At 41.2% G+C, this 26,635-nt stretch overlaps 2 protein-coding genes across 4 annotated transcripts in view; one reads left to right on the top strand and one right to left on the bottom strand.

Moving 5' to 3' along the window:
• Positions 1-12,736, top strand: part of LRP2 (LDL receptor related protein 2) — a 220,123-nt gene extending 207,387 nt beyond the window's left edge. For all 3 annotated transcript variants that reach the window (XM_075933562.1, XM_075933563.1, XM_075933560.1), the window contains exons 76-79: positions 7,761-7,871; positions 8,055-8,162; positions 10,015-10,086; positions 11,203-12,736. In XM_075933562.1, coding sequence (XP_075789677.1) covers positions 7,761-7,871; positions 8,055-8,162; positions 10,015-10,086; positions 11,203-11,364 — 453 coding nt within the window. In that variant the 3' untranslated portion in view covers positions 11,365-12,736. The remainder of the gene's footprint in view (positions 1-7,760; positions 7,872-8,054; positions 8,163-10,014; positions 10,087-11,202) is intronic.
• A 52-nt stretch (positions 12,737-12,788) lies between these two features.
• The window catches only part of DHRS9 (dehydrogenase/reductase 9), a 30,880-nt gene continuing 17,033 nt past the window's right edge, over positions 12,789-26,635 (bottom strand). The window contains exons 6-7 of the mRNA XM_075933566.1: positions 17,112-17,275; positions 12,789-16,103 (exon numbers count right to left, since the gene is read on the bottom strand). Of these exons, the coding sequence (XP_075789681.1) occupies positions 15,856-16,103; positions 17,112-17,275 (412 nt within the window). The 3' untranslated portion in view covers positions 12,789-15,855. The remainder of the gene's footprint in view (positions 16,104-17,111; positions 17,276-26,635) is intronic.

Below are 26,635 nucleotides of genomic sequence, written 5' to 3'. Positions count from 1 at the left end.
AAATCATAGAGTTCACAATTCTAAGGCAGGTAGAAAGGAGAACAGCAAAACAGAAACAATGGATTTCAGGAAGGTGGATTTTGGTAAGCTTAGCTATTGGAGGGAGGGATAGCTCAGTGGTTTGAGCATTGACCTGCTAAACTCAGGGTTGTAAGTTCAATCCTTGTGGAGGCCATTTAGGGATTTGGGGCAAAAATTTGTCAGGGATGGTACTTGGTGCTGCTGTGAAAGCAGGGGACTGGATTCAATGACCTTTCAAGCCCTTCCAGATCTAGGAGATAGGCAATCTCCATTAATTTATAAAATTTTAATTTAAGGTCCCATGGGAATCAAGACTGAGGGGAAAAACAACTGAGGAGAGTTGGCAGTTTTTCAGAGGGACATTGTTAAGGGCCCAAAAGCAAGCTATTCCGCTGCATTGGAAAGCTAGAAAGTGTGGCAAAAGATTGCCTTGGCTTAACCACGAGATCTTGCATGATCTAAAAATAAAAAAGGAGTCATATAAAAAATGGAAAGTAGGACAAATTACAAAGGATGAATATAGGCAAACAACACAGGAATGCAGGAGCAAGATAAGAAAGGCAAAGGCATAAAATGAGCTCAAACTAGCTACGGGAATAAAGGGAAACAAGAAGACTTTTTATAAATACATTAGAAGCAAGAGGAAGACCAAGGACAGGGTAGACCCACTGGTCAGTGAGGAGGGAGAAACGGTAACAGGAAACTTGGAAATGGCAGAGATGCTTAATGACTTCTTTGTTTCAGTCTTCACCGAGAAGTCTGAAGGAATGCCTAACATAGTGAATGTGCTAGTGGGAAGGGGGTAGTTTTTTAAACTTGTTCTTTTTTTATTTTATCTTCTAAATCACCTAGAAAAGTTAGATGCCTGCAAGTCACCAGGGCCTGATGAAATGCATCCCACAATACTCAAGGAGCTGATGGAGGAGGTATCTGAGCCTCTAGCTATAATCTTTGGAAAATCATGGGAGACAGGAGAGATTCCAGAAGATTGGAAAAGGGCAAATATAGTGCCCATTTATAAAAAGGGAAATAAGAACAACCCAGGAAACTGAAGTTTAACTTCTGTGCCAGGGAAGATAATGGAGCAAGTAATTAAGGAAATCATCTGAAAACACTTGGAAGGTGTCAAGGTGATAGGGAACAGCGAGCATGGATTTGTAAAGAACAAACTACGCTAAGTGACGCAAGATGGGATGAAGATGGATAGCCCGTGGTGGGTAAAGAACAGGTTAGGAACTATTTAGAAAAGCTAAACGTACACAAATCCATGGGTCCGGACTTAATCGGAGGGTACTGAGGGAGTTGGCAAATGTCATCTAGGGGCCTTTGGCCATTATCTTTGAAAAGTCGTGGAGATCGGGAGAAATCCCGGATGATTGGAAAAAGGCAAATGTAGTGCCCATCTTCAAAAAAGGGAAGAAGGACGATCCAGGGAAGCATAGGCCAGTCAGTCTTACCTCGGTTCCTGGAAAAATCATGGAAGGGATCCTTAAGGAATCCATTTTGAGGTACTTGGAAGAGAGGAAAGTGATTAGGAATAGTCATCATGGATTCACAAAGGGCAAGTCATGCCTGACCAATCTGATTAGCTTTTATGATGAGGTAACTGGCTCTGTGGACATGGGAAAGTCAGTGGAGGTGATATACCTTGACTTTTGCAAGGCTTTTGATAAATGGACAGTAAGATGGATAGAAAGATGGCTAGAAGGCCAGGCCCAGCGGGTAGTGATCAATGGCTCGATGTCAGGATGGCGGTCGGTTTCTAGCGGAGTGCCCCAAGTTTCGGTTCTAGGACCGGTTTTGTTCAATATCTCTATTAATGACCTGGATGAGGGGATGGATTGCACCCTCAGCAAGTTTGTGGATGACTCTAAGTTAGGGGAAGAGGTAGATACGCTTGAGGGCAGAGATAGGGTCCATAGTGACTTAGACAAATTGGAGGATAGGGCCACAAGAAATCTGATGAGGTTCAACAAGGACAAGTGCAGAGTCCTGCACTTGGGACGGAAGAATCCCAAGCATAGTTACAAGCTGGGGACCAACCAGTTAAGTAGTAGTTCTGCAGGAAAGGACCTGGGGGTTACAATGGATGAGAAGCTGGATATGAGTCAACAGTGTGTCCTTGTAGCCAACAAGGCTAATGGCATATTAGGTTGCATTAAGAGGAGCATTGCCAGCAGATCCAGAGATGTCATTATTCCCCTTTATTTGGCTTTGGTGAGGCCACATCTGGAGTATTGTGTCCAGTTCTGGGCCCCCCACTACAAAAAGGATGTGGATGCATTGGAGAGGGTCCAGCGGAGGGCTGGAGCATGTGACTTATGAGGAGAGGCTGAGGGAGTTGGGTCTGTTTAGTCTGCAGAAGTAAAGAGTGAGGGGGGATTTGACAGCAGCCTTCAACTTCCTGAAGGGAGGTTCCAAAGAGAATGGAGAGAGGCTGTTCTCAGTAGTGAGAGATGGCAGAACAAGGAGCAACGGTCTCAAGTTGTGGCGGGAGAGGTCCAGGTTGGATATTAGGAAAAACTTTTTCACTAGGAGGGTAGTGAAGCACTGGAATGGGTTATCAAGGGAAGTAGTGGAGTCTCCATCCCTAGAGGTGTTTACGTCTTGACTTGACAAAGCCCTGGCCAGGTTGATTTAGTTGGGATTGGTCCTGCCTAGAGCAGGGGGCTGGACTTGATGATCTTCTGAGGTCTCTTCCAGGTCTATGGTTCTATGATTCTATGAAATCATGTCAAACCAATCTGATAGCTTTCCTTGATAGGATAACAAGTCTTGTGGATAAGGGAGAAGCGGTGGATGTGGTATACCTAGACTTTAGTAAGGCATTTGATATGGTCTCGCATGATATTCTTATCAATAAACTAGGCAAATACAACTTAGATGGGGCTACTATAAGGTGGGTGCATAACTGGCTGGATAACCATTCTCAGAGAATAGTTATTAATGGTTCTCAATCCTGCTGGAAAGGTATAAGTGGGGTTCCGCAGGGGTCTGTTTTGGGACCGGCTCTGTTCAATATCTTCATCAATGATTTAGATATTGGCATAGAAAATATACTTATTAAGTTTGCAGATGATACCAAGCTAGGTGGGATTGCGACTGCTCAGGAGGATAGGGTCATAATTCAAAATGATCTGGACAAATTAGAGAAATGGTCTGAGGTAAACAGTTTAATAAAGACAAATGCAAAGTGCTCCACTTAGGAAGGAACAATCAGTTCACACATACAGAATGGGAAGCGACTGTCTAGGAAAGAGTACGGCAGAAAGGGATCTAGGGATTATAGTGGACCACAAGTTGAATATGAGTCAGCAGTGTGATACTGTTGCAAAAAAAGCAAACATGATTCTGGGATGCATTAACAGGTGTGTTGTGAGCAAGACATGAGAAGTCATTCTTCCGCTCTACTCTGCGCTAGTTAGGCCTCAGTTGGGGTATGTCTACACTACCACCCTAGTTCGAACTAGGGTGGTTAATGTAGTCATTCGAAGTTGCAAATGAAGCCCAGGATTTAAATATCCCGGGCTTCATTTGCATCTTGCCGGGCGCCGCCATTTTTAAATCCCCGTTAGTGCGGACTCCGTGCCCACGGCTACACGCGGCACGGAGTAGGTAGTTCGAATTAGGCTTTCTAATACCGGTGTACCGGTAGTTCGAATTAGCCTAATTCAAACTACCTACTCCGTGCCGCATGTAGCCTCGGGCACGGAGTCTGCACTAACGGGGATTTAAAAATGGCGGCGCCCGGCAAGATGCAAATGAAGCCCGGGATATTTAAATCCCGGGCTTCATTTGCAACTTCGAATGACTACATTAACCACCCTAGTTCGAACTAGGGTGGTAGTGTAGACATACCCTTGGAGTATTTTGTCCAGTTCTGGGCACCACATTTCAAGAAAGATGTGGAGAAATTGGAGAGGGTCCAGAAAAGAGCAACAAGAATGATTAAAAGTCTAGAGAACATGACCTATGAAGGAAGGCTAAAAGAATTGGGTTTGTTTAGTTTAGAAAAGAGAAGATTGAGGGGGGACATGATAGCCGTTTTCAGGTATCTAAAAGGGTCATAAGGAGGAGGGGGAAAACTTATTCATCTTTGCCTCTGAGGATAGAACGAGACGCAATGGTCTTAAACTGCAGCAAGGGATGTTTAGGTTGGACATTAGGAAAAAGTTCCTAACTGTCAGGGTAGTCAAACACTGGAATAAATTGCCCAGGGAAGTTGTGGAATCTCCATCTCTGGAGATATTTAAGAGTAGGTTAGATAAATGTCTATCAGGGATGGTCTAGACAGTATTTGGTCCTGCGGTGAAGGTTAGGGGACTTGACTCAATGACATCTCGAGGTCCCTTCCAGTCCTAGTATTTTATGATTCTATGAAAATGCTTCTCCTGGACAAGGTGCTGAACCCCAATGTTGTGAATGCTGAACAGCTTGGGGGAACCCAGAAAAAGAGAATTCCTTCTCTTGAACTGCTGTCAGAAAAAAGAAAAAAGATCTCCCCTGCCAAATCACTCCCACCTGAGAGAACGGGGGGAGATAAACCAGGACCCTCTTGCTTTGTCCTGCGACCCTCAGCATCTGGGCTGGGGACTAAAGTGAGGAAGGCTGCGGTGTCCGACAGATCCTATTCGGCACCGAAAGTAGCCTCAGTGCTGACAAGCGGCACCCATACTACAAAGACGCTGGCACCACACCGTTTAACACTGAAAGCAGCACCGGAGCAGGAGATACCTGTGCGGGCAGCAGTGGCACCGGAGAGAAATCTTCCAGCACCGGCAGCACAACAAGCACCGGTGCCTGCACCACGTGCTACTCCCAACTCGCAGGGAGCCCCGGCACCAGCAAATACAGCGGTGCCGCAGCTGACTGAAACACCGGCACCGGAGCAGGAGCTGGAGCCGACGATGACTCATGCAGAGCCTCTAGCAAACGCACCAGTAAAAACATGGGCACAGGGGACTCCCCTTCTCCAAGATTTTCACCAGATCCTTCTCCTTCTCCAGTGTATGCCTCACCTCTGCACCATACCTACCGTCACCACAGCCCAAGGCACCAATTCTATCACAGACGGTATTCCCCATATGGGCACCCATGTTACAGTGACTGTTACAGGCACCGATCCTACTCTCCACCATATAGACGGTCACCACGCTATCACTATTCTCTGTGTGTCAGTCACTAAAGGCAATATACCAGTGGTAGATCATCCAGCTGTTCGTCACTTCACCCATCGGATCAATATTATGAGCACCGCCATAAGTCTCCGTACTCCTCATGTTCACATTCCCATCACCGTGGGCACCAACAACCGTCACACAACAATCCACCATCAGCAAGGCACTCTTCGCCACAGCAACACCATGGTTGTCACCTGACTTCTTCAATACACAGTCTGGCGACTATGTATTATGTCAATTGACAAGGAGGAGCTCGATCCCAATTACTTTGCGCACAGGCAGTCCGCTTAGGGAACTGGTGTGTAAGAAACCACATCACCCTGGTAGCATTCTACTTACCAGGCACGACCTACGTCGTGGCGGATGCTCTCAGCAGATTTTTCCCTCAAGAGCATGAGTGGGAAATCTGTCCCAATGTCCTGGACATCTTCTGGGCTTGGGGATCACCACAAATAGACCTCTTCATGACCTATGGGAACAGGAAGTGTCACCTTTACTGCTCCAGGGGAGGCATGGGCAAAGGCTCACTTGGAGATTCACAGTTAGTCCATTGGGAAACACCTCTCCTCTATGTGTTCCCACCAATGGTACTTATTCCAAGTGTAATACAGAAAATCAGAGAAGTCTCAGCCCGAGTCATACTCTTAGCACCAGCTTGGGCAAAAGAACCGTAGTACCCATTCCTTCACAGGATGTCTCTATTACCACCACATCCCTTACCACTCCTCCCAGACCTCCTCTCCCAGAACCAGGGATCTCTTCTACACCCCAGACCAGAGACCTTCCACCTGACAGCGTGGCTAATAGCTGGTTCAGAATAGAAAAGCAACTTTGTTTAGACGCAATGAAGAGAGTACTGTTGAACAGTAGAAGACAAACTACAAGAAGGGCTTACCTGGCAAAATGGAGGAGATTGTGGCTTGGTGTGGGAAAATTGGCATCCAGCCACACGCGGCACCAATGCATGAAATCCTAGATTATATCCTTTCCCTACACCAGGCAGATCTTTCAGTCTCTACACCAAGAGTTCATCTCTCAGCAATCACTGCCTTCCATACTACCATAGACGGCCAGTCTTATCTTTGCTCATCCCATGACCAAGAGACTGCTTAATGGAATAGCTAACCTCAAACCCCCACTAAGACCCTCCTCCCCCGCTTCGAGCTTGGATTTGGTCATTGACACATTAATGTATCCACCCTTTGAGCCACAAGCCACCACATCATTATCAATGCTCAACACAAAAGTGGTATTCTTATTGGCAATTACATCCTCCTGTAGGGTGAGCAAACTGGCAGCATTAATGGCAACACCACCCTTCATGATTTTCACCAAAGACTCAGTCACATTATGTACCCATCCAGCCTTTATCCCTAAGGTTGCAACACAGTTTTATATCAATGATCCCATCATTTTACCCGAAGCCGCATGCCTTGACTCGCTACTTCATACCCTCAACATACGTCGAGCTTTTGCATTCTATATGGATAAAACGTGGACCTGGCGCAAGACCGACTGCCTAATAGTATCCATTGCGGACCACTCCCAGAGCAATCCATTGTCTTCCCAGTGTCTGTCCAACATCATAGTCTCTTGCATCACCATGTGTCACTCGATGCGCAACAAGCCCCTTCAGACTATACCTAGGGTACACTCCACCAGGGCAGTGGCAACATCTACGGCGTTTGTTAGAGGAGTCTCACTGCCAGAAATCTGCAGGGCAGCCACACGGTCCTCAAGTTTGACCTTTATGAATTACTACGCAATAGTGCAGTGGTGGATGCTCGAGTCTTCAGTGACCTCAGCAGTACTTTCAGTCATTGACAGGCCCAAACTCCGGGAACGCAACGCGAGTACTGCTACGAAGTCATCATGAGTGGAGCACCCACAGGGAGCATTCGAAGAAGAAGAAGTTACTCACCTTTGTGCAGTAACGATGGTTCTTCGAGATGGGTCCCTGTGGGTGCTCCACGTCTCACCCTTCCTCCCTGTTCTGGAGTTGTTTTCTTTTGTATCCTTACAGATGCGGAACGGTGAGAGGAACTGACAGGTAAGCCAGAGCACGCGAAGATCAAAGAGCACAAACGGCATGTGCTGCACACCGCGCAGGCACGACCCGGCTGAAAACAGCTATGCAAATCCTCCAAGCAGTGGCGCCGGGACGAGTTCGACACTATAAGTGGAGCACCCATGGGGACCCATCTCGAAGAACCATCATTACTGCACGAAGGCGAGTAGCTTCTTCTTCCTCTTTTTAACACATTTTGAGTAAATTATTTAAATGTTTACTTTTTGCCTAGCTATGAAATGGACTGCGAGTCATTATTATGTGTTCATGTTTTGAACGTTTGTACACAGTGGTGATCTTATAGACAATTAACGAATCATTGACTGGAATAATGCATGGTAAAGTTACACACTGAGTTTCATATATAACTTTACAAAATATATGGAAAACTTTACAAAAATATAAAAATATTTCTCCTTGAGCTAAGGGATTAGATTATAAAATGCTGGCTATGTTATCTGTATATTATATTGAAGTTTTTTTTTTCACAGAATGAAAACTTTGCAGTGGAGTCAGGGAAGCAGCCAATCACTTTTGAAAATCCAATGTATGCAACCAGAGAAAGTGGAGCCAGTGTAGTGAATATATCTCAGCCCTCATGTGTAAGAAAGAAATTGAATGTTGCTTTTCTTATTTCGTTCTCCTTAAAGTCTTGTTCCTTTTCTATGCACTGTTTCTTTTTTCAGTTTCTTTTTTCATTATTATATCAGTTCTTGTTTGCGTTCTAACTTTTCCTCATCATTACTAGGATCTGTGTAACCCATTAAAACAATTTCTGCAAACAGGTTACAGCATCTAATAGCGGAGAAAGTGAGAATTTTGAAAATCCTGTGTACTCTGATGCAATATCTGCTAGAGCACAGCAACCTCCTGCAAGTACAGAAATGACACAGGTAACACAGTGTAACTTTTAAAAAATTAGAACAATGTTAAGTCATTGCTGTATTGTTCTTAGTCTTTGAAAACCCTTCAGTGCTCTAAACCCATAGCACTGTTTTATTTGTGATCAGTGTTAGGAAATCAGAACTCTCACACTTAACATGGGGAAGATGTGCAATAAAATTTTCACTTTGTGTAAAATAATGACCAAGAGTTAAATTGACACATCTGACTGCAGAAAGTCCAACTAATCAGACTTTATATGACAATAACAAGGATGCATTTCATCTTCTCTACTGTTGTTATTCCAATATGCAAGCTCTTCTTCAACTTCCTCTCCAAGGATTTTGAGTTCTTTTCCCTTGTCCTCCTCAGTGATCAGCTTCATGTTAGTCTATTGACAGTGCAGTTTATTTCCTCATGAAGTGTAGATACCGTGCTATGCAACTGCTCTACCCAGGAACAGTTCCAAAACAGCACTGCCTTGGGGATTAAATGCTCTAGAGTATGTCTACACTGTAGTTGAAAACTTGCAGCTAGTCCATGTCAACTAACTTAGGCTCATGGGACATAAAGGGATGCTCAATTATGGTTTAGATATTCAGGTTCAGGCTACAGTTAAACCAACATGATTGTGGATAGACACTCATCCATCCCTTTAAATCTGATTTACAGCCATTTACACAAGCCCTCCAAGAGGAGTTGAGGGCATTTGGCACCTCACGGAAAGTGTCTTTTATGCAAAGGACATGGCCCATAATCCCCTTTTCCCCTGTGTCTGCAGCAGAGGTGTCAAAACTTCTGAATATGGAGTATACTTGACAGTTGTAAGAACCAGGTGCTAAAACTGGTCAAGTTTGATTTCCTGCTAAGTCTGTTTCAGCCTCAGGTGGTTTTGCAGAGTTCTCTCTTTTTCTCTCCAGCACTTGCTATGCTTGTGGTGTTGAAAGTGCATTCGAATGACAGTATTTGTACCACTACATTGAAGAGCCTTACCAGAGTTTCTATGACAAGCCTCTCTTTTCAGGGGCTTCTCAGCATGAAAGTTACAGTGTGCAAAGGGAGATCCTGACCTTGTGTAAATTGTCATAGCTCTGTTGGCTAAAGTAGAATTTTGACCACTTACTCCAGCTGAGGGTTTTCCTCCCCACAGTCACAAGATAATGGATATTTCATAGCAAACATTCATACATTTAACAAACAAATTCCTACTGAAATATAGCTTAGCTTTTCATAGACAGTAACACTTTACTTTGATCTGAAGTAATTGAAATCTGATTGACTGACAGTATGAAAATTTCAGAGAGTTAGTCTGTAAGAGGAAAAACTTAAAAAAAAACCAAATAGTCTAGTAGCACTTTATAGACTAACAAAACATGTACATGGTATCATGAGCTTTTGTGGGTACAGCCCTCTTCTTCAAGTGACTGGAGTGTTGGAAGTTCAGAACCAAGAATAAATAAGGCTATGTCTATACTACAAGCCTCTTCCACAAGAGAAAATGCAAACAGAGTGCTCATTTGCATATGCCACGCTCTCATTTGCATTTCCTCTTTGGATCCCTTTTGTGTAAGAGGTTTTTGGGCACAAAAGAGCTGTGTAGATGGCTCCTTTTTGCTCAAAACTTTTCTTGAGGAAGAACGGTTCTTGTGCGAAATTAAATGAAAAGAGCTGAATTAAAAAAAAACAAATAAAACATGAGGAAGAAATATATCTCCTGACTAAACTCACTCAGAGATATACCCAATAGGAAATGCTATTGAAAACCCTCCCGACAATGGCATTATCATTTTACAAATGAAACGGGACAAAATTGTTTAGTTAAAGAGCTTATATTAGTAATGTTTTGTTGTCTTTATCTTTTAGGAAACAAAGTGGAATTTCTTCAAAAGAAAACTGAAACGAAGTACTAATTTTGAAAATCCAATTTATGCAGAGGTAACAATTATATCTCAAAAGCTTCAGAGCGGTAGCCAAGTTAGTCTGTAAAAGGAAAAACTTAAAATAACAACAAATAATCTGGTAGCACTTTAAAGACTAACAAAACATGTAGATGGTATCATGAGCTTTCATAGGCGCAGCCCACTTCTTCAGATGACCGGAGTGTTGGATGTCCAGAACCAAGAATAAAATCATCATAAAATAATGGTCATCTGGTTATCTGAAGAAGTGGGCTGTGCCCACGAAAGCCATGATACCATCTACATGTTTTGATAGTCTTTAAAGTGCTATCAGACTATTTGTTGTTTTTTAATTACATTTCACTCATTCTCCACCTTTCACCTAGCTCACAAATGGGGCTGGTTCTTGTGATATGGGAAGCATAAATTAACATTTGTTAATATGGATAAGAATCTATGCTGCATCAGTAAGAGGCACACAGCACAGAACATGCAGCACAGGGAGAAGGGGCTGAGGTGGTTTTAAAGCCAGTTACGCCCTACCCCCCCCAAAACGTACGTGGTTCCTGGGGCTACCGGCTCATACTAGGAATACTTTTTTTAAAATGTTCCTAAGTGACTTAGGAGTCAAAGTCCTATTTTCATAGTGAATCAGTTATGTAGGAGCTTAAGTATCATTGAAAGTAACTTCTCCTCAGTCTCTGAGGATAATGTGACTTGTGCTCAAAGTCATGTAGGTGCTTTTGAAAGTTTTATCCTATTTGCCCCATACTGGGAGTGAGAGATGATAGAGTGAAGGGCCTGGCCTTGCAAATACTGTTGAGATAAGCTTGCTTAGGGCTAGTGAGCTCAGTAGTTATCTACAGTAGTGTGTGAGTATATACATATAAAATTACTCATTGTTAAGCACCATGGGCGGGAGTAATTGTTGGCAGGATCAGCCCTTACTAGTGTCCTAATTCATTATCTCAGCTTTGCCTGCTGAGGTGAAATTGGTGTTTAAATAATGATATATGGGCTGGTGGCCAGGGGGGCTGAGTATCTGTGTACCTCATTGACTTCAACCAGAGCGATGGGTGCTTAGCACTTCTGAAATCAAACCTATACTGAACAGTTAAATGTTAAACCAGTTTTTTCATGGTGATTGTTTCAGATGGAGAAAGAACAACAAGAGGACACTAAAAATGCCTCACCTCCCTCTCCTTCACTGCCTCCTAAGATTACTCTCAAGAGAGACCCATCTTTAGCTTATACAGCAACAGAGGATACATTTAAAGATACCGCCAGTCTTGTTAAAGAGGACTCTGTTGTATAACTAGTTAATCTGTTATGGAATAATTAGATTTACCCATTTGCACATATATTTTTTATAAACAGAAGGAAAAAGGTTCACATTCAAATGCTTTATAAAAAATATATACACCTTTTAGCTAATAGCTGGAGATGTCTGTTGAAGCTATGCCTTGTTTTTTTGACAAATGCCAACTCCTATTTTTTATGAACAATTATCATGATGTACTATATGTATATCTTTGCACTGACGCTCTCTGAAAGTAATGTTATAAATATATTGTACATTTGTAAATTTTTGAAAGATTATCTTGTTTGTTGATGTAGCTAAAAGAAATTGGTACTGAATTGGTTGTTACATCTTTAGGGATAAATCCTTTATATAAATGATTTAACTAAAAATCAAGGTAAATATAGAGCTTTACTGATTTACAGAAATTTTTGGAGCATATATTTATAACAGCACCTTCTTAAACATGTACTGGTGTTTTGTGCATCCCTACTACCCATTTAATACACTACTGTAAAAATGGGACTATCTGTCTTCTCTCTCTCTCTCTCTCTCACTCTTTCTGTATATCTCAGATTAAAGAAAAGATGGAAATTCAGCACAGTGTATTGGCTACCTGCACAGAATGTTGTTTTTGCAATGTTTTGTCTGTTGACATTAAATAATTCCTCCCCAGATCCATAATACATATACTTTCCTTCTAGGTTCCAGTAAAAAAAAATCCTTTTAACAACATTCATAGGAAGATTTGATATATTTAAATTTTAGTCCCATACAGTAATTTCATCCTTAATTAATGAGATTTTTCCTGATCATCAATGGAATAACTGTTCTTGGCTGGAGTCTCTGGAAGCCGCTCGTACTGTTTGTTAAATGAAGTAGCTAGCAAAGTACAAAAGATGCTGGTTAATTTAAAAATGAGCCAGCTTTTTCATGTGGAAAATTTAATTTTTATTGAATATTTATTTCCTGAGGTGGACATTATTAGAAAGGGAAACAGTTTCTGCTGATGCAATCTTTGTAGGTCTTTGGTTATTTCCGTAACATTCCATTAGAATATACTGAACATGTTGCTAGCTTTTCTATCAAGTAGCCAGTTTAGTTTCCATAACATGAACTGTTTAAGAAAAGTCTAAGCACCACTGCAGGAATGTGTACTTTAATATGTAATTTAGCATTCCTGGCTAATTATTCAAATAACTGCAGACTCCTAAATTTATAATCAATGAGACTTCTGCTGTTGATTGTTTTATACCTGAGTTCTCAAAATATATGCTATCCCTATTTAGAATGCTTGTTGTAATGACTTGGAAATGTGTTTTGATTAGAAAAGATAACTGGAAATGATGCTGCTGAATAAATCTAATAAATGTGTTATTTTATCATATTCTTAATCCATAGATTATTCAGTCTAATGCGCCATACAAATCTGTCATAATCTGGAGCGTTCAGTGCAGTCCTGAAAAAAGTAGTGCTTTAAAGGACACTAATAAAAATACTTTGTACTTTCCAAACATTTGAGCCTTGTTACACAGTGATGGGTAAATCAGAGCTCTATTGAAATCAGTTATACCTTGGTAAAGCATCAGATGAAAATAATTCCCATTAACATTAATACTCACAACATCCTTCTAAAGTAGGAAACTGTTATTCACAGTTACAGGCTGTGAAAATGGGGCAAGGAGACTGACTTGTTGGAGGCCATAGGAGGAGTCAGAGTCAATACTGGGATTAGAGGTGGAAAGTGTCTGGTTCCCAGGCCTGAGCTCTGACTGCATAGCTCTCCAATCCCAGTTAATCATAGAAGGCCACATTCTGATTTGTGTGCTCCAAAGTGCACGATATTAGTAACTGTAGAACTGCTTGGATAAAATGCACGCCAGTTAATGCCTAGATTTTCATGCTGCTAACACTTAATATTCTTCATGAGTTCCTATTGTGCAGTAATGATCTCTGTTCTGATGAGGATGAATGTCTGTCACTATTTTGGTTAATGTCGGTGTATAAGAGTAATAGGATACTTGAAATTCTCATGCACAAAAATAGGCTCTCAAGCCATCACATGTTTGTTATGACAGTGTTAAATTCCACCTGTTAAATACATTGGATGCCTCCAGTTGAAACAAATGTCTGCAATAGTAATATTTTGTCTCCCAGCATCCTTGTGGAGTGTCTTACTGCTTAAGCCAAGCATTATTCTAATGTTCCTGTTGTTGTGGTTGTGCAAGCTCAACATCTGGCCCAAGAATAACAGTGTGACAACTGATGGTTTATCTGAGTGACATGGCTCTTTCTGGTGTCTATGTTCCAAGAGAAAATAGGGCTTGCTGCACCTGCTTTAGTCCTCCGACAGCGGGAATAATATTACTAGTATAATTGGCACAGTTTTTGTGTTGGTTTTGAAAGGCAGCTTAGTTAAGAGTTTTGCTTTGAAGAAACACATCCATTTTTGCTCAAGCCAAACCCTATATTTACTTTGTATCCATCAATTCATGAAACCCGTGTGGTCCTGATCATGAACTGATTTTAACGATGGTGCAGATGTGCACATAAATGTGTTTCAGAAGATGAATTCCATTCATGCATGAGTTGCTTGCAATTTTAACTTTGTTGCATGAGTGCCTGTCACCCCAAAAATTGGCCTGGAATATTGTAAATCATTATTTTTACAACTTTTCTATGAGACGTTTTATTCACCATTTAAAAAATAATGCAATATACTATAGTACATAGCAATTGTTACATCCTGGAAAGTTATGAACAGTATCTTTTTAACAAAAGTTGTACAATAAATTGCATTTTACAAATAAACATGTATAAGAATGTACAGAATATCCCTCATTCTGAAAAAATCAAGAGCCAGATTTGGAGCTGGTATATATTGGTGTAGCTCCATTGAGTTCAGCTGAGCTATAGTAGTGAATACTAGCTGAGGATCTGACTTCAGATTTGTAAACCTTTTCATGGTAGTTCCATGGAATCTTTCGGACCAGAATTTTGGAACTACCAAAGAAGGGACTACTCCAAAGAGGATCTTCCCAAGCCTTAACATGCAGCTCAGTATGTTAGGCTTCTAAAACACACACAGGATATTTTTTTTTAGGAGACAAGGCAATATGCCAAAAATACAGAGTAAATAGCAGCATATGCGCGTGCACGCACACGCACACACACACACACACACCAGCTGGTGTTTTAATTACTAGTCCTTATTATGGCTGAAGTCAGTCTAGTGGGCAGCCAAACTGAACATGAGAGAGAATCTGGGCTTTGTTGTTGTTGCTAGACAAACCCAAAGTTCCTTTGTTTTCACCAGCCTTTTATAGTGATTAGTTTTTATGCAAGTTTATGGATTTTGATGTGTTATATTTGGACCATTAATTACAATCTGGTTGTTTTTTTCACAAGGTCATATTCATCTAAGTTCTGACTTGCTGTGATATTTTTGTCAACTTAATTGACCTGGATATTAATCATTAATCAGCAACTCAAATCTCTAGTAAACAAAACCTTTACCCTATCAGTTTTCTAACCACCATGCACACCATCATATTAGCCAATGACCAGCGGTTTATTAGGGAATAAACTTTAGTGTGCTTCATATTATAATTGCAAGAGGCTTTGTAATCTCAAGTGGCATTTTACAGTGCTGAGTGCATTGAATATAGTATTATTAATCAACAAGAGCGTAAACAAAATGACCTGCTTCACCTCAGAGTGAAATGTAAACCCCCGAGGGATCTCTAGGATAAAAGGCATCATGTACATATATATTATTTTTCAGATAATAAAGTTGTACGGAATAAAGTTAATGTATAAATATTGTAGTAATAGATACCAGTTGGCTGTGATTTCTCATGACTTGTATCACATATTGTTGAAATAACCTCTGCATCATCTCCATTATAGTAGCTGACTATTGAATGGTAAATAGGAAGATAGATGTGGTTGAGCACTGGAGAGAAATGTCATGGATATTTTTCAAATGCTAGGGGTTTACTTTAATTGGATCAAGTTTAAGTCCTTAGAATTCACAGCTTTGTGAAGTTCAGCAGCTGGTGTGCATGATTCAGTCAAATACCCATATTCAGCAAGAATAGCTGTATCAGTTCTTGAGTAAATGCGTCCTTATAGAGCGATCCCCCTGGAATACATGGATTAACAATGCTGCACTTTGCATAACAGCATGTTATAATTCATAGGCTGGTATTTGGTCCAGCTTTAAGAACAGAATAGATTTGCATATAACAGAACTGATTCAAGATATAAAAAGCCCAAAGTCATCAAACTTTTTGTCTGGCAAATACTATTTGACCAGCTCTGGAGGAGAATGTTATTTTGAAATATATCTCTGAGGAATAGAGCATAGTAAAACATTCTTTTCAGACTGAAATTCAATAAAATCAAAGTGCTTGCCGAGGAGAATTAAAGCAGTCAGGGAGGTGTAGGGAAGAGAGTAGTATTCTTTTCAAAATCAGCCAGTCACCACTTTGGTGGTACTAAATATTAAACAAGTGGAACTCTGGATACTGATTTTCTACTGGCTGCTGGAGTTGGAAGCAGCATACTCAGCATCGTATCAGAGAGAAGAGTTGGTGCATAGGAGAGGGGCAGCCAAAAGAACTTTGCATCCCATCCAGGCCCATAGCGTGTCCTGGGGTATTTTGCTATCAGGGCATGCTCCATGCAGTTTGTGACTTTAGAAATATCAGAGTCGCACAATCTTTTCATTGACAATCTTTGAGCTTTTACATCTGCAAGGAAGAAAATAAACCCTTGAATGCTTATGAAACATTCTCTAAAATATTTTAGAATGGTTGACAGCTAAAACGATGTAAAGAAAAAGAAGAGCTATAGAACTCTCCACACTCCAATGCCACTGTTAACTGTATTGTAAAGCTTTAGAAATAGCTCTATTTTATGCTAGTAATAGTTGCTTGTTTACTGCTCAGAAACAAATGTTCAGTAAATGTTCATAAATAATCTATGAAACTACAGGCTTTGTACATTGTACATATGTTCCCAGATTTTGCTGTTTATCTCCCTGCCTTTTGTAGCCTGAATTAACTATATTTAATCAGTAAACTCAACTTTCTTCCGTCAAACTTTCTCAGGCCCTCTAATTGTCTGTAAATATTCTTGTACTCTGTAAGAATAACTCAAAACTAATCTGCAAAAGAACAGAAAATCTTGCAGCAGAAGAGGAAATCCTATGTCCTAAATCCTATGAAAATCCTATGAAAAAAAGCTATTCTATAAAGCATTGGGAAGTATATTGACTGTTTAACATTGTGATGAACTTCCTCAATGAGTGAGGCATGTCCTGCAAAGCAAAGACGTGTGACAACCCCCTAGTCTCAAGGAATACTTCGTTGTAATTGGTGAGAAAAGCCAAGGCTAACCAATTTGTTCACCTCATGGAGCAATTCTGTTGATCAGAATTGTGGAGACACTCTTCCTTCGACTTCCCTTACTCCTTGTGGAATGAGGGATTGCAGGAGTCAGAGTAAGAAGTCCTCCAGCTTGACATTATTTCAAAATAAAGGTTGGCTGTGTAGACGTGCATTATGTTATTTCGGAATAACGTCAGTTATTCCAAAATAACACTGCAGTGTAGATATGACCCAAGAGACTAGGCCCTTCACTTGAACAGGAAAGTTCAAAGAAGATATGTCAAAGGAGATAACGGTCAGCCTGTGACTAAGGGTAGCCAAATCCACTAAATATATTCCAGTCCAGTGATGTTAAGTATTCGTACTTACACTCAACAAAGTATTGATCGCCATAGGATTCTCTGACCTCAGGAGTTAATTGATTCCAAAGTCTTAGCAGGTCTCTCTCAATGGCCTCAGAACTAGTTATTCCAGTCTGAAAGCATCCTGGCTCAATTATGCTCACCTTCACTCCAAAATGCTGCATGTCCCTCCTGGAATAGAAATAAAACCCAGTAACAAATGGTTTCATCCTGGCTCACCCAAACAATTACATGACCTTTCAAATATTTGGCTATGTAATAACCAAAGGGAAGGTGTGTACCTTAAGGTGGAATGTTGATTTCTTTCTGATTATGTAAAAATGTCAAAAAAGTGCAAATTGGCTTTATGATGTGGCATATTGTTTTTTTGTTGCACCGTACAGAAGAATATACAGTACAGCTACAATAGAACAGCAGCAGCAAATATTCTAAATGCTGCCTCAGTGTAGTTTGCTTAGAAACCACGAGGATCAAGGAAACTCCCAAATTCATGTGAACCACACATCTAGCTGAAACGCTGTACATCTCTATGCAAAGATGTACAACACAAAGAAAAATTTTCCATTACAGCTGCTCTGTTATAATCTTCTTGTGTTGTCATTAACAACCTGAAGGAATCTGAAAACAAAACACAGGTAGGCAGAAGTATATGACAGGAGTACAAGTCTCAGTAGATTTCATTGGCCAAATGTTCATGGGCTGAAGGTTAATTCATTTGCTGTTAATTAATAGGAAAGGGAACAGACATTTACAGTATATATTTTGCACTGCAGTTCAGCTCCTTCACCATGAAAATTCCCTTTCTCCCTATGGGAGCAGCTTCAGAGACTTTTGGGGAGCTGACTCGTTCATGTGCTATTCCAAACTATGCAATGGAATTGAACACACCTGAACATCAGCCACTAACTTTGGCTCTTGGAGCATATTCTGCTTCATAAGAATGTTCACAGTGGCTCCCCGTCTATTTTACCAACTCTCCCTGCCTGTGGAGAGGAGACTGTAAATTTGAATAGCACCATTGACTGCAATGGGACAGAGCCTAAACCGACAGGGCCTAGAACAGTCTGCCCTTCACTAGGCCCTCAGCACTACTGGCACTTTATTACCCCATAAAGGCTAGAGACTAATAAGGGCATGGCTGGGATCATAACAAGAAATCCATATTGACTATGTGAAGGGGAGAAACTGAACCAAACTCAGGGTAGTACCCACACAGCCACAAGAGGGTGCCAGCTGTTGAAGGCAGCCTTATATACAGTAAGACATCTGAGATGTTCACTCTGCTGGTTTTTCTCAGCTGGTCTCTAACCTTCTATGAACTAAACTGCAGCCTCAGATTCAAACAGCTGCAAACTTAGAGCATCTGAAATTCAAGATGAGAGCCACAAATCCATCTCTAGACACTCACCGTAAGATGTCTGAGAAAGCTTCCACGCCCCACTTGGACAAGCAGTAGCCACCACCTAAAAATGCCAATCGTCCCATAACACTGGCAACATTGACCACTCTTCCATTAGCCCTTTTCAAAAGCGGCAGGAGCTTCAGGGTGATTTCAATCAACCCCACCAGGTTAACATCCAGAATTGCATGGAAATCGTCAATCTGCAGCCAGTCGGTGGGTGCCATTGGTGTTGCTGTTCCAGCATTATTTACCAAGCCAAAGAGGCCTGAGATTATTACAAAAACAGTAAGTGCCAGTATTACAGCAGTGAGCGGGTTGGAGACATGACATAGCAATAGACTGAGAGCATTCACATTTTGCACACAGTTTAACAAGATGAGTATCTGGCTGGGTTTCTTTATGACTATTTGAATTTACACTGTACAAATGGCAAACTTTCACCTTCCTAATACCTAAGTCAATGGTTCTGGATTAGAACTAGGTAAAATATTAATGGAGATATGATTTACATTGGTGCAGTTACCGCCCAGGTCTCAGTACTATATCAAAAGGGCATATGTACCCTGCAGGTGAGCCTGAACCTTCCAGCCTGGGGAGAGAGACTACTGCTAGTGGAACTTGCTAAAAATAGCTATGGCTGTGTCTACACAGCAGGGTTATTGTGGAATAGCTGATGTTATTCCAAAATATCATAGTCTGCGACTACACAGCAAGCACACATTAGGTCAAAATTATGGCGAGCTGGAGGCCTTCTTACTCTGACTCCTACCATCCTCAATTTGCAAGGAGTAAAGGACGTCGGAAGAAGAGTGCTCCAACTCGGACTTCCTGCTGTGTAGACAGCGCAAAAGCCGAAATAAGCTATTTCCACTTAAGCTACGCAACAGATGTAGCTCACGTTAGCATAGCTTATTTCAGCTTTAGCCCTGCTATGTAGACATGCCCTTAGTGACAGTGCTTCACTGGCAGAGCTAGCCCATGCCACCGGTGCTGCAACATGCCCACAGCTGTTTTTGTACGTGAGAGGGAGCCTCGCTGTCATGAGTTTGCCTACTGGGACTTGGTGCCTTGCTCTCCTCTGCCGTGCAGACATACACTAAGTGATCCTGGCGCTTTCTGTGCCCCGGTTACCCCATCTGGGAAACAGCGATAATAGTGCTTCTCCATCTTTGTCAGGTGCTTTGGGATTGATGTCTGAATGTATTAGTGCCATGTGATTAAAGTGCCTACAGCACCCAGCTCAGGATGGGCTGCTTTTAGAGAAAGAGAATAGTGTAGACACCCTGCTAATTTAATGCTTGGCATCTTTGCTTACATGGCTAGAGTGAGGGTTACAGTGAGTGTTGCCTGCCCCATGTAGGCTAGGCTAAGACCACAGTTCAGCAAAGTCCCTGGAGAGGCATTGTGGTTATTTTTTTCCTAGTCCCGCCACTGAAGGTAACACAGTCCACAAAAGAACAAGACTGTGATTTAATTAATTTTTACCCTTAGAAACAACTGAAATTATCAACTGATTATTTAAACATGAGAAAAGCCTTATGAGTAAAAATGTTTTGCTTTGCTGTTGGATCTCATTGATCACCTTTACCAGCTTTGAGGTACCAGTTACAACTATATACTTTCTTCAGCCAAAAAAAGTTGTTTTGTTCCTCCGTGGCCTACTCACAATAACTAGTTTGTGCTCAGTGTCTTATTCCTTGTGCCAATGTGAAGTTAAGACAGGAATGGATGTCTTGCCATAGCAGAAAAATTCATTGATTAGGAACCAAGACAGACTTTTTAACATTTTCTGCCAAAAGCAGAAGCCAAGGAATGATCTAAACTTTCTGTTCTTGAGTATTCAGAGACACATTTTCTTCCCTCTTTCACATTATTACACTCACAGCTATAGCACTTTGTGGTACAAAGCACTGTAGTGACGTTGCAAATGGAATTTGGACAATGCTCCTATTTGATTGCTAGAGTTAGTACCATCATTATGTGTGCATAACAAACATCAGACTTGCTGACAGAGAAAACAACAACCCTTTGCTTTCCTAAAAGGAGAGTGTGAACTCTGCCAGGCATTTTTAATTGACTAGGGTGATTGATTGCTTAGGTAGGCCAACGAAGTTCTGATTAGCACTTCCATACGCTGAGTTCTTTATCTGCAGCTGAGTGAGATTTAAAAACATATACAAGTATATTTTCTGATTTATAAAATAGCAAAGAAATTTTATATTTAGATGTCCCTGACTAATAAATGCTAGAGGCAAACACAACAATTGAAACTGGCTTTTGGAACATAACACACTTTTGAAACCATAGGGTTTGGTGCTAATCAATACCTAATTAGATAGACTCATAGCACTGAAGCAAATACAGCTGTAATCAGCATAAGAAATGATCTTGCACGGTTATTATGTAAGGTTACTATCAGAACTGTTCTGCTTTATACTTGGATATATTTAATGTTTGTATGGACTGCCGGCTATTCTACTTACTTTCGCCATCTGTCTCTTGTCTCACAAACTCCACTGCATTATCAATGCTGCTGGAGTCAGTTAAGTTCAGTATCACAGTTTTCAGTGAGAGGGATGTGCAGGCCAGGAGTTCTTGGCTTCCCTTTTCTGTCAGACATGCAGCAATGACGTGGAATCCTCTTCGGTCAAGTTGTTTAGCCAGCAAGTTCCCAAACCCACTGTCACATCCAGTTATGAAGACATGCTTTCCATTCAGGTCTTTCACAATAAGACTGTCTCGTATGAGCCAGCAAATAAGGAGGAAAAGTATGGAAGCCAAAATTCCTATCTGCGCTGAGTTGGAAAGCAAGGCCTACAAGCAAATAATGTTAAAGATCTGGAAAATGAATGCAGTCAATCTATTGATTCTATCTCCAACTTAAACACAACTCATATAAAAGCTTTGTGTCTCGTTCCAGATTTTTGTCTTCTTATGAGTAAAATGGGGCACAGAGTTAGGTGCTTGACCACAGTTTGAGTGGTGTCTGTGAAAAATATGCATGTTGGCCGAGCCTTTCTCTAAATTTCCTTGTCAATAGTTTTCCATTATTTTTAAGATGCAGCTTCCCTTGTCTTTCTCACTAGTCTGCAGGTGATTGGCATGTTTCAGGACGAAAAAAAGCATGGCACTCACTAGCCACAGTTGTCTCCTTTTGTGAACATTCCTGATTACTGAGAGCACTGCCGGAGAAAAAAGTCTGCTGCAAAGAAGTGCAATTCGGTATGATCATCTGCTTCTTGCCACCTACAGTGCTTCTTCCAGAAACACTGGGAGAGAACAGAAATGTATGGGCTCTCCTGGTGAGTGTGCTGACTCCTTTGTTGTGTGCTTTGTAAATGTCAGCTGGTGCTCACAATCTGCTTTCTTTAACCTCTGCTCTTCGAGCAAGGCTGGACTTCAGAGCAATATCTGAATCTGTTGTCTGGCTCACTAGCTCCTCTCTAAACAAGTAGTAAAAAATGAATGGAAATGCCTACCGCTGTGCTGACCGGATCACAGATCAACCTAACTTCATTGTGAGAGAGAGGATTTCAAGAGCACAAGTTGCCACAGTGCTCATTATCGCATACCTAAATATACAGCAACATCCTCCTTCCTGGTGACAATACACACTCACACATGCTTCTTATTGGCATGGGTTGGCTTTGGATTTGTGCTGGGGGGGGGAGGGGTAGGGGTGCAAGAATTAAACTGACGCTCTGTTATATAAGCTAAATGCCCAAATCCATTAGTGGTCACCTGAACGGAAAAGGTCTGTTTTCCAAAAGTGCCAAGCATCTGCAGCTCACAATGATTTTGATGGGCTGCTCAGCACCTTTGAAGTCTGCTATGACTTAGGGTATGTCTATACTGCAGATTTTTTTTGGAAAAATGGCCATCTACACTTAGGTCCACACTGCAATGGCATTTTTTTCAATAGAAAGTCAAAAAAATAGAGGTGCTTTTCTGACAGTGATAAACCTCTTTCTACGAGGAAGAAGCCTTTTTCTGAAAAAGCTCTTTCAGAAGAGCTTTGTGGATGGCGAAGAGGGTTTTTTTTTTTTTTTTTTTTTTTTCCAAAAGAAGAGGTCTCCAGGAAAAAACACAGGTGCTCTGGTGGCCACTCCATCCATAGTAATCACAATGCAAATGTGAGACAGCATCCAATCAATGTGGACACTATCTTTCGAAAAAAGCAAATCGCTTTTTCGATGTGCTTTTGCTGTGTGGATGCACTCTTTTGAAAGAAGTTTTTCTGGAAGATCTCTTCCGGAAAAGCTTCTTCCGAAAGAAGCCTGCAGCCTAATCATAGCCTCAAGTTCCAAAATTTGGTTTTAAGTGCCTCACACTAAGCAGCCAGATTGAACCTCTGAGTGTTTATTGTTAGTATTTCATAGCATTTTTTAAAAAGGAATTAATTTGAGAGAAATGTGTTTGATTAACTTTTATAAATCCTTGAAGTAGTTAAATGACAATTCTCTCCCTCCCCCCCAAAAAAAACCCTTTCTTCTAGAGTTCAGAATTCTTTTGGTTTTTAAAATTTATGTAGATCGCCAAAATGTTACATTCTAATCAACCATAAATGGCATTAAAACAGGGAAGAGATGCTAAAATATTGAGCCTAGTACCTGCAATCCTTTCTCATATTTATATTCCTAGCAGGCCATTGGGGTAATCATATCATTTTTCAAAAGCCATAGATGCCCCCCACACACGCACACACCTTTCATGCTCGGACTGCAATAGCCAACAAGACACCGTGTGAAACACAAAATGATTCTCGTCTGCAGGCCTCAAGTCAATAATGTGTTTTATGCAGAATCCATATCTGGTTAGTTAAATAACAATTTCTAGAAATATTTCTGGAAAAGTAGTGACTTAAGTCTCACTTTGCCACCTCTTTCCCACTGTAAATTGTTTTCTTAGCTAGTCTGTAAATTCAGGTAGCCCGTAGTTTTAAACATTAGCTGTGTTCTTGTGCTGGTACTTACATTCTGGGGAGACATCTGCAAGCTCATTATAAGATTCCAGGAGAACAGAGTGTCTGTTGCCGGTTACAGCTGGAGCTGGAGTGAAGAAGTTGTTGCGAATTTTAATTCACGAAGCTTTTCAGTATGATCTGCACCGTGACACCTTGCTGATAGTTTCAACATAGATTCTGTTCTCTGTGGGACCGTGTGATTGCTGTACAATAGCTGACAAGCCTGGTACAATTCCCTGCTGTTGATTATGACTTACATTCTGATGACTCTATTTTAGCCTCTTACCAGGAAATAATCGTATGTGTATTCTAAATGTCTGTGTAGCCCACCTAGATTGTCTAAGCTTTACTGGCCTAAATACAGTAATTCCCAAAGCACGGAGCTTGTCAAGACTCATTAGGGAGAGAGAACTGATCCCATTAGAGGCCTGATCCAACTCCTACTGCAATCAATGGGAGTTCCTCCATTGACTATAACAGACGTTAGCCCTCTGGGAACTAATCTTGTTTTTTTGCTCTATACACATGCAGATGTCTGTTTGCATCAATTGGAATTGTAGGCACAAAAAGTGAGGGAAACAAACATTAGCATATAATTCTTTGTGTTTGATCATGGTTAGGGCCAATTTCTTTTCTCCATTGTTGATTTCTGATCCTTAGAATAAATGATGTATCTAAGAAGTTGACTGCAACTTAAAAAAAAAAAAGTTTAGAGTTCCTGAAAGCGAAAATCCCCATGTAGGAAAAGAATACAGATGTATGATGGCCAACAAACCTCTATCAGCTGGCCCAAAGTCCCCTCGCTTTCATTTCTTCTCCCTCCCCCTCAGGTGCCACAAAACCCTGTGTGTTACATTTTGGAGATTCTCCCAGTATCTTGTTGTCCTTCACTCTGTAATCCTCAGGCTTACATCTCTTCCACCCTCATATAGGCAGAACTGCCCCAGCAGGATGGGCTGGACAATTCTGGATTTTGAAACGAATGCAGAAACTGCTTGTGAAAGGTGATCTGAACCAAACTGAGTGAAAATTTAAACTGGAAAGAAAAATGCTTGCTGCTGTGGCTGCTATGGTATATAGACAATGGGGAGCTCTCTGGCTATAGAAACATATATGTGTCTTTAGCTAAATTAGAACGCCTGGTTCAAACTGTACCATCCATGGCACTATGGATTTGTGACTTTCCCTGGAGACATGGTTCAGTGCTTTATTTGTTTATTTTAAATCCTGAACTTGCATACAGCATTTTGGTGTGAGGGTGGATTCAGTGAATTACACTGAATTTCATTGAATTTAAAATTGTATTTAAAATAATTAAGAGCTAGTTTGTGCAGCCCTTACGCTGCTGAGCCCTTCCCAAGACGAGTGGCTATTTTATTGATTTTTGTTGTAGGCGTAGATGGAAAGGGGATGTTTGCATTTGTTTTGTGGGACAACCCTTGTTGACGTGCTTCCTTTTTTCATTCCTACTTCTAGTTGTACCTCTTCTTCTTCTCTGTCTGATAGTCTCTCTCTCCTGCTTCCTCTTTCTAACTCCGCCTCTCTCTCTCTGTCTATAAAGGTACTGGTATATGGCTCCCCCATACGTGCCTGGCAGGATGGACCTGGCCAAAGATTCAAAATGTCTGTCACATATGACCTGATCTAAACTTGTCAACCTGCATAGCATATAATTCAACACATAGTAAAAATGACCCCCATAGCACCTTGCTGTCAGGTTTGCTTAGTACTGATTATTTATGCTGAGGAGCCTGGACGCTGAACAGTGTGACATCTTTGTGGAGGGGTTTAAAGATCCTACTTAGCATGTCCAAAGCAGTGACTGGGGCTTTTCCATACCGGTTGCGTTTTCATGTGTGATGCGGTAATTAATTTGTCAGTTTCCCTTTCACCCCTGGAACATACAATATGAGAGAACATAAGAGAATGGAAATTATTTAGGTACAATGCCAGCTCAGGCTGTGGCAAGAGTGTAAAGCCTGGCTCAAGAGGGCTTGTCGCCTACAGAACACCATTGCTGAAAGCAGTTGTATCTCATCACTTCCATGGGTTTCTTTCCTCATTGAATCGCTAGGTCTGAGGAAGGTAAGTTAGAATGACAGAGCTCGAAGGCTGGCATTGGGAAAGGATATGAGAGGTATAAATCCCCAGGTGCAAAAAAGAATCCAACAGTATTCATGCGAGAGAGGTGAACATTTTTAACATATGTGTATCACACAGGGCATGTGGTATATTGGCTGGGTTAGGGAAGTGAGAATCAGGACCCTTGAGCTATCTTTGTTTGCTTTATGACCCTGGACAAGTCACGTCCTCTCTGTGCCTCTAGTTTCTGATCTGTAAGGTGGACATTTAAAGACTTACTTGCATCAGAGAGTATATGGGGCTTAATTAACCTACGCTTATAAAACACTTTGAGAGCTATAGAGTGAAAGATGCTATAGGAGAGCAAAATATTATCAAAGTACCTTCATCAGCACTACATCAGATGACCGAAAAGCAGTCAGTGTGCCAGTAACAGAAGAGTGATTTGTACTTTAGTGTCAGGTTAATAAGCTAAAAAATAATTGCAGTCTGATATGCTATGGGAAGGAAAATGCTCATTCTAGTCTACTAGAATTCTTTGGCAGAATCAGCTCCACAGTGACTAAAGGAAACTGGTCAATACAATTGATTGAGTTTCAAAATGACTTTGTTGAAGTCCCTCATGAGAGGCTACTAGGAAATTCCAGAGAATAGTTGCTGTGTGAGAGGTGAAGGTATATCGTGGGATAGCTGCTGGTCAACAGGGAAAAGGGAAAAGAGGAATGAATGGTACATTTTCAACATGGGCATGGAAGTTAATGTTGAAGAAGACTGTGGTCTCACTTTCACATTGCACCTTCCTGCTCCCTTTAGGGTAGGACGCACCAGCAGGCCTGCTAGCAGAGCACCCTGCATACACTCTTTGAAGGATCTATGTCAAACTTCTGCAAGGCTGGGCACAGCCTATCCCTTTGCTGCTGTTATTGAGTCCAGAATTTCTCCTAGCTAGTGAAAGATTAGTCCCAACCAAAATGTGAGTCTAAGAAGTACTAGTTAAACTTGATTACAGAATGAGTATCAGCAGCTTCCTAGGATGAAAACCAGCAGAAGATTAAATCACAGAGGCCACCCAAAAGTCTCAAAG

The sequence above is a fragment of the Pelodiscus sinensis genome, chromosome 7 (genome assembly GCF_049634645.1).
Source record: "Pelodiscus sinensis isolate JC-2024 chromosome 7, ASM4963464v1, whole genome shotgun sequence".
Classification (NCBI taxonomy): domain Eukaryota; kingdom Metazoa; phylum Chordata; order Testudines; family Trionychidae; genus Pelodiscus; species Pelodiscus sinensis.
The sequence above is the reverse complement of the archived record's forward strand: the minus strand, read 5'-3'. Positions and strand labels throughout refer to the sequence as shown.